The sequence below is a fragment of the Medicago sativa genome, chromosome 1 (assembly GCF_051527215.1).
Source record: "Medicago sativa cultivar Bolivia chromosome 1, Bolivia_mono, whole genome shotgun sequence".
Classification (NCBI taxonomy): domain Eukaryota; kingdom Viridiplantae; phylum Streptophyta; class Magnoliopsida; order Fabales; family Fabaceae; genus Medicago; species Medicago sativa.
The window spans coordinates 84,026,017-84,038,846 of NC_140749.1; the positions used below are offsets into that span (position 1 = coordinate 84,026,017).

At 34.6% G+C, this 12,830-nt stretch overlaps 2 protein-coding genes across 2 annotated transcripts; one reads left to right on the top strand and one right to left on the bottom strand.

Moving 5' to 3' along the window:
• Positions 1–7,344: 7,344 nt before the first annotated feature.
• Positions 7,345–10,582, bottom strand: LOC146958321 (protein FAR1-RELATED SEQUENCE 5-like). The gene is made up of 3 exons (XM_085739836.1): positions 10,240–10,582; positions 9,467–9,560; positions 7,345–9,339 (listed from the first exon to the last, which is right to left on the bottom strand). Exons 2-3 carry the CDS (start codon positions 9,554–9,556, stop codon positions 7,360–7,362), a joined length of 2,070 nt encoding a protein of 689 aa, XP_085595962.1. The 5' UTR covers positions 9,557–9,560; positions 10,240–10,582; the 3' UTR covers positions 7,345–7,359.
• A 1,052-nt stretch (positions 10,583–11,634) lies between these two features.
• On the top strand, positions 11,635–12,796 carry LOC146958322 (hevamine-A-like). Its single transcript, XM_085739837.1, has one exon. It carries the CDS (start codon positions 11,757–11,759, stop codon positions 12,648–12,650), a length of 894 nt encoding a protein of 297 aa, XP_085595963.1. The 5' UTR covers positions 11,635–11,756; the 3' UTR covers positions 12,651–12,796.
• Positions 12,797–12,830: the final 34 nt, after the last annotated feature.

Below are 12,830 nucleotides of genomic sequence, written 5' to 3' on the forward strand. Positions count from 1 at the left end.
CTTCATAGGACAACAACCAAATCAGGCAAAAGATCATTGGTGAAAGATCAAGCTTCAACAACGACTCTTTGGTGTGCTGGCAATTTCACAACGTCTCTTTCACACCTCTATATAAAGGAGTGAAGACCTAGAGAATTGGTAATGCAAGAACGCTGAACAAAAGACTCACAAGATTTTCACAAGTACCAAACCTCTGCTGAAATTGTTCTGCATTCACTTAGAATTTCTGTGTCTCAAAGTCATATCTTAGAAATTCTTAAGTCCATTGAGTCTGTATCTGATTTGTATTGTGAGCACCTCTGATTGTATATCAAGTGTTCAACCTTAAACAATTTTCTGTGTAATTTTGTTTAGTTAGGAAGTCTCTTGCAGTTGTGCTTGAGCAGGAAGTCTCTTGATTGTGTTCTTGAGCAAAGGAAGTCTCTTGCTTGTGTGCTTGAGCATTGGAAGTCTCTTGCTTGTGTGCTTGAGCATTTGTAATCAGATATTACTCATAGTGAAATCTCCTTGGAAGTGCAAGGGGGACTGGACTACTTCCGGATTGTGGAAGGAACCAGTATAATTGCTTTGTGTCGTTCTTCTTCTCTCTCTCTCTGTTTTATTCCGCTGCATTTAGATTCTGATCATCACTTCAGAAGCTGTCTCACTTAGCTTCTGATCCGTGTATTCAGTTATTTAGAGAAACGAAGAATTTTTAAAAACACAATTCAACCCCCCTTCTTGTGTTTTTCTCACCTTCAATGTGCTTTGAACAAACGAATTGAACCTAATGAGTCGAACCAAACTGTTCGTGAACTTTAAACGAGCCGAACTTGAGCTGGAAAAAAAAGTTCGTGTCAAGCTCGAACCGAGGTTCGAACCGAGCCAATTCTTAACGAGTCGAGTCGAGCTCAGACAGGTTCAATTCGACTCGACTCATTTCCAGCCTTTTTACTCATTATTCATGTATTAAATAAGTCTCTTTGAGTCATGTATGTCATGTGAAAATAAATTTTATATATATTAAAAATACAAAGCAATCGTAAATTTTACCTCTTATTACCTTTATGCATTATGTGTGTGTGTATTTATTTGTCAAATAACAGAATTTATTTATTTTATGAATAATCACATAAAATGTTGTAACCTTATATCATTTTATGGATAAATTATAAGTTATATCATTTACCATTTTGAAATTAGACGCAAAACATCAACAACATTAATTATTTATATGTTCTCTAATTTATTTTCATTTATTCATTTATATTTATTTGTTTCCGTCTCTTTCGTAAATGCGTAAAATAAAATATACTTTTGTGAACGGCTAATTACAAAAAAATTGTTACCCTCCAAGTTTTTCTTTTTGACAGAATGTTACCCTCAAGTTATTTAACATATAATATTATAAAAAAAAAAAAATTAGTCCACATCTTAATATTTATATTATATGTGTACAATCAGGTTCCCTCAAAGGACTCTATCTTAGCTTGGAGGTTACTTCGAGACAGGTTGCCAACAAAATTTAACCTCTTGCACTGCGGCATTATTCAAGCGGATGAATCTTCATGCGTGGCAGGATGCGGTCTTATCGAAACTGCCCAACATTTGTTCATTACGTGTGATTTTTTTGGCTCTTTATGGCGGCATGTCATGTTATGGATTGGTATTACAGGTGTTGATTATAATGTTATAAGAGTGCACTTCACTCAATTTACGAACTACTTAGGTGCCAGGAGAAGTTGTCGATCTTTTCTTCAACTTTTGTGGTTGTTGTGTGTGTGGCTCATATGGAAGGAATGCAATAATAGAATTTTTAATAATGTTTACTCTTCCATTACGGAGCTTACGAAAAAAGTTAAATTTCACTCCTATTGGTGGTTAAAGGCGAATAATGCCTCTTTTGTTTATGGCTGCGAGCAATGGCGATCCGACCCTTTGTTTTGTTTGGGTATTGGATGATGCTCGTTTTGTAATTCTGACAGACATCTTGTTTTTTGAGCGTTCTCTTTAGTACACCTTGTGCTTCAGAGGCGCCCTTGTACCTTTATGAACGGGGCATTGAGCGGTTGTTCATCCAATTTATGTTCAACGCCAGCAATGTTTGTCGCATTTGACTATTTCGCATGGATTAAAAAAAATTAAATTTAAAATTGAATCTATAAAATACTATTTGCAATCTTTTTATCATATTAGGCAAAGAGTCAACAACATGTCAATTTCGGTAATTGTATTCCACGAAACGATTAATCAGTTTAGTTGAACCATTAAAACAAAACAAAAACTACTCAAAAAATCTCGTTAATGAAATTATAAGTGTAAACAACTAATCGAATATGTTTATATTTATCACAAAAAAAAAAATGGAGATATTTATATATTATAAATATTCTAACTTTTTCATTTTAGTCCCTTAAAAAAATCGACTTTTGCCCCAAAAAAATTTACATAACCACTTTTGGCCGTTGCTTTTAAGTCAGCTTATGTGTATTATTGAAAAATTTAAATGAACTTTTGTAGACATATTTAATATACTATAATAATCTCTAAAAAAAATAGAATATTTAACAAAATATAATTAAATATGACATTTTAAGCGCTAAAGACATAAAAGTTAATATCTAATTTATCATTTTTTTAATGTTCACTTTACCGGTTGTTCTCTTGATTATAGCTTGATCACCTTCCATATTTTTAGCACGATTAACTTCCGTAGTTTTTCCAAACTCAAGCTTGCTCACCCTCGACTACATTCTCAACATGATTTTCAGCTTGATCACCTCCCGTGTGTTCATTAACATCACCCTTTGTAATATTTATATTACAACAACTACAATTTCATGAGCTATTTCATATTGACTCCTACGGATCTTTCATTACTCGAGCTGTCAAAATGAGTCAATCCGATCAGCCTTTATTTTAGTGTGTGTCGGGCCGTTAAACATAAAATGTTGGATTATCCATTCTGAAATATAATGAATAGAAGAGACTATACTATTATGTTTATCTCAATACTCATACATGTGGTAATTCCACTGTCAATAAAAAAGGTCAACTGAAAATTTTTCCTTTATGCGGTGCACTAAGATGGAGAGACCGAATATGTGTCTTGCACATGCAATGATAACAACTTTATGATGGCAAACTTTTTTCTATGTATTTAGTTTTTATTTAATGTTATCTTTATTTATGTGTGACCGTCATAAATTATATTAAAAGAACCACGAATCGAACCAAACCAATCAACCTAAACAAACCAAATCGAAATTAACCGGACCATTATAGTGGTTCGTGAACCGAACCGATAATTTAATAGTGGTTCTTGAACCATAACCACATTGTTCTGAATCGAACTATTAGCAAAGCACACACTTCATATTTTAATAATGAAGTTTTATTTTCTTTTCCACCATGCATTATCATTGGAATTTGTTGATGTTGTTGACATTCCTAAAATGAAAGACTAGTATACTACAGGAATTTAATATCTAGTATGATTTAACTCTTAAGGCTTACTAAATTTCAGTTGATGGAAATAAAACAGTTATATATTGTTGGAAATTCCACCTTTATTGCGATCTGCCTCTAGTCGCCTAATTGCGATATTTGAGCTGTCTTGTGTTGGCTTTGAGGGGGTGGATTTAGTCCCACATCGGTTAGATATGAGTCTTGATAAGAGTTTTATAAAGAGGAGACACTCATCACCTTACAAACCGGTTTTGTAAGGATGGGTTAGACCCATATTTCTACATGTATACCACATGTACATAGAAACTCTAGCATAGAAGATAACCATGGCATAGAGTACATAGAAACTCTAATACTTTGATGTTTCAAAAAGGTAGAAATAAAACAAATAGAGATATATAACATTTTGATGTTTTCAAAGGTAGAAATAAAACAAATAGAGATATATAACCTTATGTGGTTTTCAAAGGTAGAAATAAAACATTCAAAATATTGATTTAGGTTCAGTTCGGTATGAACCATAACTTCAGTTCAGTTCGGTTCCTCGCAAACCTCAAACGAAATTAGTTTGTTTTTTTTATCCATTAGAACAGTTTGGTTTGGTTCGATTTTCTTCAAAAACTAAACCATGTTCACGCCTAACAACATGTATATCTGAAGGACGGGTATCAAATTCCTCCCATGAAAATTTAAATGAACATATATTTTAAGGGTCATGTTAACCAGTGCCCCTGGGGCACTGGTTAATGAAGCCAAAAGAGAAAATTTTAAATAAAAAAACATACTTTTTCAGCTTTTAATGCAATGATTACACATCTTTCAATGCAAATCCTACTATATTTGACCCTTAACCAGTGCCCCGGGGGCACTGGTTAACATTTCCCATATTTTAAAATTGGAAATAAAACCGTTTGCACAAATTAATTTTTTTTTGAAGGATTTGCACAAATTAAATGGTGCCTAAAGTTCTAAGCATCTAGAACGGTGCCGTTTGCTATACCCAAGAGAATGATTTGTGTAGGATACACAATGTCACTTGTGTATTGCTTAAAATCGTTTTCAGCCTTTGATTTATTAATAAAATATTCCAACGGTTCAGATTTTGCAGAAAAGTAGAGAGGGTGACCTGCTGGTACTTTTGTTTAAATGGTGCAGCGGACCCCACGAATGGAATAAAAGCTGATATTTTATTCCTTTTTTTGGTGACTTTTGTATTGGGCTTGGGACCTTGTTTTAGCACTAAGTGAGTATGGGCTGAATGAAATTTTCTGTCTTTGTGTTGTTGGCATACCAAAATTGCTATTAATATCACTACAAAAAATTAAAATTGCTATTAATATCACTAAACATTGTTGTAATCCCACCTCCAATTGGTTAATGTCAATTAATATCGGTAAACATTGTTGTGGGAGTCTGTTTAGTCGATAAATGTCACTTAATATCAGTAAAGATATGTAGTTGGATTTTTTTTTCTTAAATGGAAAAATCGAAAATGATGAAAAATTTAGTACAAGCTATTAAGTAATTTCAACGTTTGTAATTGGGATATATTTTTTATCGGGAAAATTTAGAATATGAATAAATTGGGTGTAATAGTTGGGTAATAAATAGACAGTTCAGTCACTATTATAAATAGTGCGTGTGATGTATATTAAAGACCACGTAGATAATTTATTGAATAAATCTTAAATTTCAAGTTTTGCTTATTATGGTGACCGAAGTGTGGACATTATTGTTGAATGGGTCAAGGTAAATGAACATTAAAATATGCAAAACATTTATTCGTTAGCCAGTTTGATTTGTCGTTGTGACATCTTGATCAAAAAATTAGCAGCCTTCCAAGTAGTTTAGGTCCAAGAATCTTGTCATTAGGGTGAGAGATGCATGTCTGGTTATTCGATAAATAGTTGGGTTAGTCATTGAACGTCCATCCAAGTACTATGACTCCAAGATTCTTCCAGTTAGGGCAAGAGTTTTGAGTTTGATCGGTCGTTATGAAATCTTCGAAGTAGTTTAGTTCCAAGAATCTTGTCGTTACGGTTATAGTTGTCATTAGGGTGAGAGATGCATGCCTGGTCAGTCGATAAATAGTTGGATTAGTCATTGAACGTTCATCCAAGTACTATGACTCCAAGATTCTTCCAGTTAGGGTAAGAGTTTTCAGTTTGTGAGTTTGATCGGTCGTTATGAAATCTTCGAAGTAGTTTAGTTCAAAGAATCTTGTCGTTAGGGTTATAGTTGTCATTAGGGTGAGAGATGCATGCCTGGTCAGTCGATAAATAGTTGGATTAGTCATTGAACGTTCATCCAAGTACTATGACTCCAAGATTCTTCCAGTTAGGGTAAGAGTTTTGAGTTTGTGAGTTTGATCGGTCATTATGAAATCTTCGAAGTAGTTTAGTTCAAAGAATCTTGTCGCTAGGGTTATAGTTGTCATTAGGGTGAGAGATGCATGCATGGTTAGTCGATAAATAGTTGGCTTAGTCATTGAACGTTCATCCAAGTACTATGACTCCAAGATTCTTCCAGTTAGGGCAAGAGTTTTGAGTTTGATCGGTCGTTATGAAATCTTCGAAGTAGTTTAGTTCCAAGAATCTTGTAGTTAGGGTTATAGTTGTCATTAGGGTGAGAGATGCATGTCTGGTTAGTCGATAAATAGTTGGGTTAGTCATTGAACGTTCATCCAAGTACTATGACTCCAAGATTCTTCCAGTTAGGGCAAGAGTTTTGAGTTTGATCGGTCGTTATGAAATCTTCGAAGTAGTTTAGTTCCAAGAATCTTGTAGTTAGGGTTATAGTTGTCATTAGGGTGAGAGATGCATGCCTGGTCAGTCGATAAATAGTTGGATTAGTCATTGAACGTTCATCCAAGTACTATGACTCCAAGATTCTTCCAGTTAGGGTAAGAGTTTTCAGTTTGTGAGTTTGATCGGTCGTTATGAAATCTTCGAAGTAGTTTAGTTCAAAGAATCTTGTCGTTAGGGTTATAGTTGTCATTAGGGTGAGAGATGCATGCCTGGTCAGTCGATAAATAGTTGGATTAGTCATTGAACGTTCATCCAAGTACTACGACTCCAAGATTCTTCCACTTAGGGTAAGAGTTTTGAGTTTGTGAGTTTGATCGGTCATTATGAAATCTTCGAAGTAGTTTAGTTCAAAGAATCTTGTCGTTAGGGTTATAGTTGTCATTAGGGTGAGAGATGCATGCATGGTTAGTCGATAAATAGTTGGCTTAGTCATTGAACGTTCATCCAAGTACTATGACTCCAAGATTCTTCCAGTTAAGGTAAGAGTTTTGAGTTTGATCGGTCGTTATGAAATCTTCGAAGTAGTTTAGGTCCAAGAATCTTGGCGTTAGTGTTATAGTTGTCATTAGGGTGAGAGATGCATGTCTGGTTAGTCGATAAATAGTTGGGTTAGTCATTGAACGTTCATCCAAGTACTATGACTCCAAGATTCTTCCAGTTAGGGCAAGAGTTTTGAGTTTGATCGATCGTTATGAAATTTTCAAGTATTTTAGTTCAAAGAATCTTGTCGTTAGGGTTATAGTTGTCAATAGGGTGAGAGATGCATGCCTGGTTAGTCGATAAATAGTTGGATTAGCCATTGAACGTTCATCAAAGTATTATGACTCCAAGATTCTTCCAGTTAGGGTAAGAGTTTTGAGTTTGATCGGTCGTTATGAAATCTTCGAAGTAGTTTAGGTCCAAGAATCTTGTCGTTAGGGTCATAGTTATAAGTCTAGTTAGTCGATAAATAGTTGGATTAGTCATCGAACGTTTATCCAAGTACTTTGATTAGTCATTATATTAATATTTTGGGTTAAATATGTTTTTGCTCCCTATAAATATGTCAACTTTTCGTTTTAGTCCCTCTAAAAATTTCCTTCAACTTTTAGTCCCTATAAATTTTTCAATCACTACTTTTGGCCCCTATTTTTAATTTAATTTCCTTTAACACGGCATTTGCCATCCTCTTACAACGCTCCACAAACATAACATACGTAGTTACAAAAGCAGGATCCCGGTGACTTGAACTATTACGATTTTGGGCAATGATTTCATCCTTAGCACGTTTGGTCCATCGTTCCATCACAATAGATTCCGGCAATTTTCTTATGTTCATATACACTAAAACAGCTACGACATGTTCACAAGGAATACCAAATGTCTCCAATCTCTTGCAAGAGCATTCAAATTTTAATCGTTCTTGGCAATATGAAACCGTCCAATGAATGTCATCTCTAGGGTATTTGAAAACATTATAAGTATAAATGGAACCACTGCTCACAATTTCTTCGATTTTGCACCGACAAGATCTCTCCAACATAGGCCTAAAAAGCTTGAAAACTGACCTTGTATAAATATTTGCCGCTGACTTCTCTAAACTTTTATGTTGAGTTTGCAAAACGGTTTCACCAAAAGAAGATGCATAATCTGCCTCTATTTCTCTGTATCTAACATAATTCAGCCACCGGAGAAAGTGATTTAAAAAATCCACCAAATTTGACAACACACTAACATATTTTCCAAATTCAGAATGAAGACCTTCACACCTTGAAGTTGTTCTAAAACCAGCATAGAATCTACCACGAATGTGGGCAGTTGACCATTGATTCCGCTTCTCATACAAGTCATGAATCCACTTGTTATTTTCCAACCCAAATTCACCAACCAAATTCTCCCACCTACTTTCAAACTCTTCGATATCAAAATCACCAAACATACATCGTTTGAACTTCGGGACAAATTTTGGATTTTTGATATTGCTTGATGCATTTCTTGCCAAGTGCCAGGCACACAAACGATGATGAGCATGTGGAAATACACTTTTAATAGCATTTCTCATGGATAAATCTCCGTCAGTTATAACAGACACAGGTGCCTTTCCGTCCATTGCCTCAAGAAATTGTTGCAAGAGCCACACGTAACTTTCCTCAGTTTCATCACCAACAATTGCACTGCCGAATATTACACTTTGATTGTGATGATTTACTCCGGAAAAAATAACTAACGGTGTGTTATATTTAATTTTTCGATAAGTAGCATCAAATGCCATAACATCTCCAAACACCGTGTAGTCCATACGGCTAACCCCATCACACCAAAATAAATGTCGAAGTGTTCCATCCTCATTAACAGTGTGCCTCCAATACATCATATCGTCCGTCCTAGACAATCCCTTCAGAAATTCAATTGCATCATCTGCATCCGAACTCTTCCTCCCCCTCTCCTTGAATTGCTCATTGTACATGGTCCTTCTTGAATATCCTAGATTTTTGAATCCACCAGCTTGTGAAGCAAAAAAACCATAGATACGTGACGTAGGAATGCCAGCTTTTCTCATTGCTTTCATTTGGAATTTGTCATAATCACTCATCTTTCTATGTGCAGGTAGCATCCCCTCATACTTCTCATCCAAAAATGTGTGATTATGAATATCGTCAAACATTTTTATGTACCACCGATCACTACCGTAGTCAACGTGTACTTGAATTTTTGCCATACACCCACACCTACTAGTTGGCTTGTGCTCTCTTTTCCTAGACAAATTATTGACATTCCTTGCATCCCGGAGACCTTCTCTATGACAAACAAAGGTTTGTTGAATAACATCGCCATCCTTGTTCTTAACAACACGGCATCTTCTACCAGCAAATCCATGCACACAACCGTACATATTGTAAAACTTGAATGCAACTCCACGATCCGGAAAATGGTACATCATTATTTCATCAGAGCTTAATTCCTTGAAATTAATTTTCTCAAAGTCAGTCGTGCAATCAACCGCAAATTCATCCTCAAAATTGCACCCATAGAACGAATTGTACGTGTCTTCCATATCATCATCCGAGGAACATAAAACACTCTCCGAACAAGAACTACTGCGATCCTGTACAATATAACATGCAAAATAACTTAGTAATTGCCAAACATATGACCGTAATTACCGTATGTTTTTCCCTAATAAATGCAACTTCCAAAATAATTTACGCAATTATGTAATCACTTTAACATACCTCTGAACCTTCCCCAGCTATGTTGCCTTCCCCAGTTATGTTGCTCACGTTTGAAACTCCAAAAATATCAAAAATTTCACCAATATCCATTTTTCTGTTCATAATACATACATAGATTGAGTTAGACAGGATAACCAAACAGTCACATACAACACAAAGTTGGGTAGTTTTTCTTTCTTTCAATTTGCTTTAAACTTTCAATACATGTCAACCAAATTATAACAATCTAACTTAATTTCTTTTTTCTATTCTACATTTTTCTGATGGATGCTCGAATCGGACAACACAGATTCACCCAAAGACACACTTCCTTTTAATTCGAAAATGGCAGAAACCAAACACACATGGAATTACGTAACATGTCTAGTACAAACTAGCACAACTATGTCATTCATTCTCTAGCACGACCGTTTCCTTCAATAGAACGACCGTGTCATTCAATTGCACGACCGTGCGCATTAAATTATGTGTTAATTTTAAGAATTACAGTGTGATATATAACGTCTGTGCCAAAATAACTAACGGTCGTGCGTATTTCCAGAACTATATATTCGACTAGCTCTACACTAGCAAACAGCAAACAACAACTATCATCTAAACAATTTTTCAAATGCAGATCTAAACTTTAGCTACATAGTAAATACACTAAAATCTTGAAACAATTTTTCCATAACATCTAAATAGGACGAACAGTAACATCACATAAGTATTTTCCAACCAAACACTCAATACATTTGAAGAAAATAAGGTTTCAACAACATGATTATACATACCTTTCAGATTCAAAATTCCAGAAATAAAGGGTTTATCAATGCAGATCTGAAGAACACAATATCATCAAATGTTCATCAGGAAATAAGGAGTTTTTGGTGAAAATCAATTTTTATTGAATGGGTAGTAGAAACAAGGAGTTGTGGCTGCTGATAATGTTTGCGTTTTCAGTTGGTGGTGTCAACACCAGATCGGATTCCGACTGCAAATTTGGAGCTTTAAGATTTTAACATGGCGGTGGTCGGAGACAACATGGTGGTTCAGTGGCGGTGGACAAACAGTCTGGGTTGGGTTTGTTTGGTTCTGTTCATGTCTGCAAACAAGAAAGAATGAAACTCAAGACTTGTTGTTTCTAATGACACTGTGTTACTAATTTCTAAAAAAATTGTTGTTTCAGATATGGGGGTGCATCCAGCAAAAAAAAAAAACTATTATTTGGGATTAAAATATGTTGCTTTTTTTAAATGGGATTTATTAACAACAAGTATCAACCGGCAGTTGCCCTTCATTTCTTAATTTGTGCATGCTACACAAGTTTTACACTTGTGTAGGCTAAATGCCACCATCTAGAACTACTATTTAAAATGAAATTTTGAAACAAAACTAATTTAATGTAAGAAAAATATTTTATTAAAATTGGATTGAGAGAGACAAATTTGGTTCCAATAATCAAAACACTGAAATTCAAGGAACAATGACTATACAAAGTACCAGATTTGGCTGAAGTCATAAGTCACAGACTCCATACAATTCGAAAGTTCATAGTCGTGTGATCTTAATCAAACGATCTAAATTTTAAATCATAATTTTGTATTAATCAAAGATAAAAAAAATTGCTTTAAAATATCAATCGTGTGATCAAGATTGGATGGTTCAGATATACTGACCAGTGAACTGCTAGTGATTGCAATCCAATTCAATTCACAAAGCCACAAATTTTAATTGTCAGAAAAGTTAGCTGTTGGCACCTACCAGTATATAAAATTAAGTAAGACCTCTGACCTTTTCAGAGTCTTCACATTAACGGAAAAGACATATAAAACAGAATCGAATTTTTTTTGGTTAATTCACATTAACAGAATCGAATGAAATCAAATGCTAATATTTAATAAAATAAATAAATACGTCTAATTAATTTTTGAGCAAAAATATCATGTTAATTATTCTCTTTTAATCATTGTAAAGTAATAGTATAACATGAAATTTCTCGTAATTATTTTTAATTTATTACATATACCAACTAATAAAACAATAAATTTATGTTACTCTATTCAATTTATCAAGAATTAAATATCTAAAGTTCTAAGCATCTAGTCTAACAAAATATTGACGGTAGTGGGAAAGGACAAAGTTGACTTTTTCATGTTCAAAATAAACAACATCCTTTGCAAATGGGAATCAACCGAACTTCATTCCAATCATCAAATTTCTAAATTGCCATTTTTCTCACCCTATAAATATCCTAAGTACAAGAAATCATTCACAACATACCAAACTAGAAACAAACACTTTCACAAAGATGGCAAAAAACTCTCACACTTTGTTGTCTCTTATTCTTCTATTCCTCACTCTTGTTGCAACTTCCCATGCTGGTGGCATAGCAATCTATTGGGGCCAAAATGGCAACGAAGGAACCTTATCCGAAGCATGTGCAACCGGAAAATACTCCCATGTTAACATAGCTTTCCTAAACAAATTCGGTAACGGTCAAACCCCTGAAATGAATCTCGCAGGTCACTGCAACCCGTCACTTCCAAATTCATGCACAAAATTCAGCTCAGAAATCAAAGATTGTCAAAGTAAAGGAATCAAAGTTTTACTTTCAATTGGTGGTGGAATTGGTAGCTACTCTTTATCTTCAATTGAAGATGCAAGAAACGTTTCAAAATTTTTATGGAACACTTTCTTGGGTGGCAAGTCATCTTCAAGACCATTAGGTGATGCTGTTTTAGATGGAATAGATTTTGATATTGAACTTGGTTCCACCGAAAATTGGCAACACCTTGCAGGTTTTCTTAAAGGGTATAGTAGATATGGAAGAAAAGTGTATCTTGGTGCAGCTCCTCAATGTCCAATTCCAGATAAATTTTTGGGCACTGCACTTGAAACAGGTCTTTTTGACTTTGTTTGGGTACAATTTTACAATAATCCACCTTGTCAATATAATGGAAACATAACTAACCTTGTGAATTCATGGAATAAATGGACTAGCACTGTTCCAGCTGGGAAGATATTTTTAGGGCTGCCGGCGTCTACGGCGGCGGCCGGAAGTGGTTTTATTCCGGCAGATGTGTTGACTTCAGAAATTTTACCTGTGATTAAGAAGTCAAAAAAGTATGGAGGAGTGATGCTTTGGTCAAGGTTTCATGATTTGCAGACTGGGTATAGCACTTCTATTATTGGAAGCGTGTGATAAGTTGTTGTAATTGGTCAATGATGAGTTGTTGTTTTAAATTACTAAAAAACATAATATTGTACTTTGATTCCAAATAGTGCGCAAATGGATTATCCACTTTTGACTTTAAAATCATCAAATAATAATTATTTGCTTTTTGTTTACTGTTTGTTTTTGGCACTCACATTGTTTCACAAT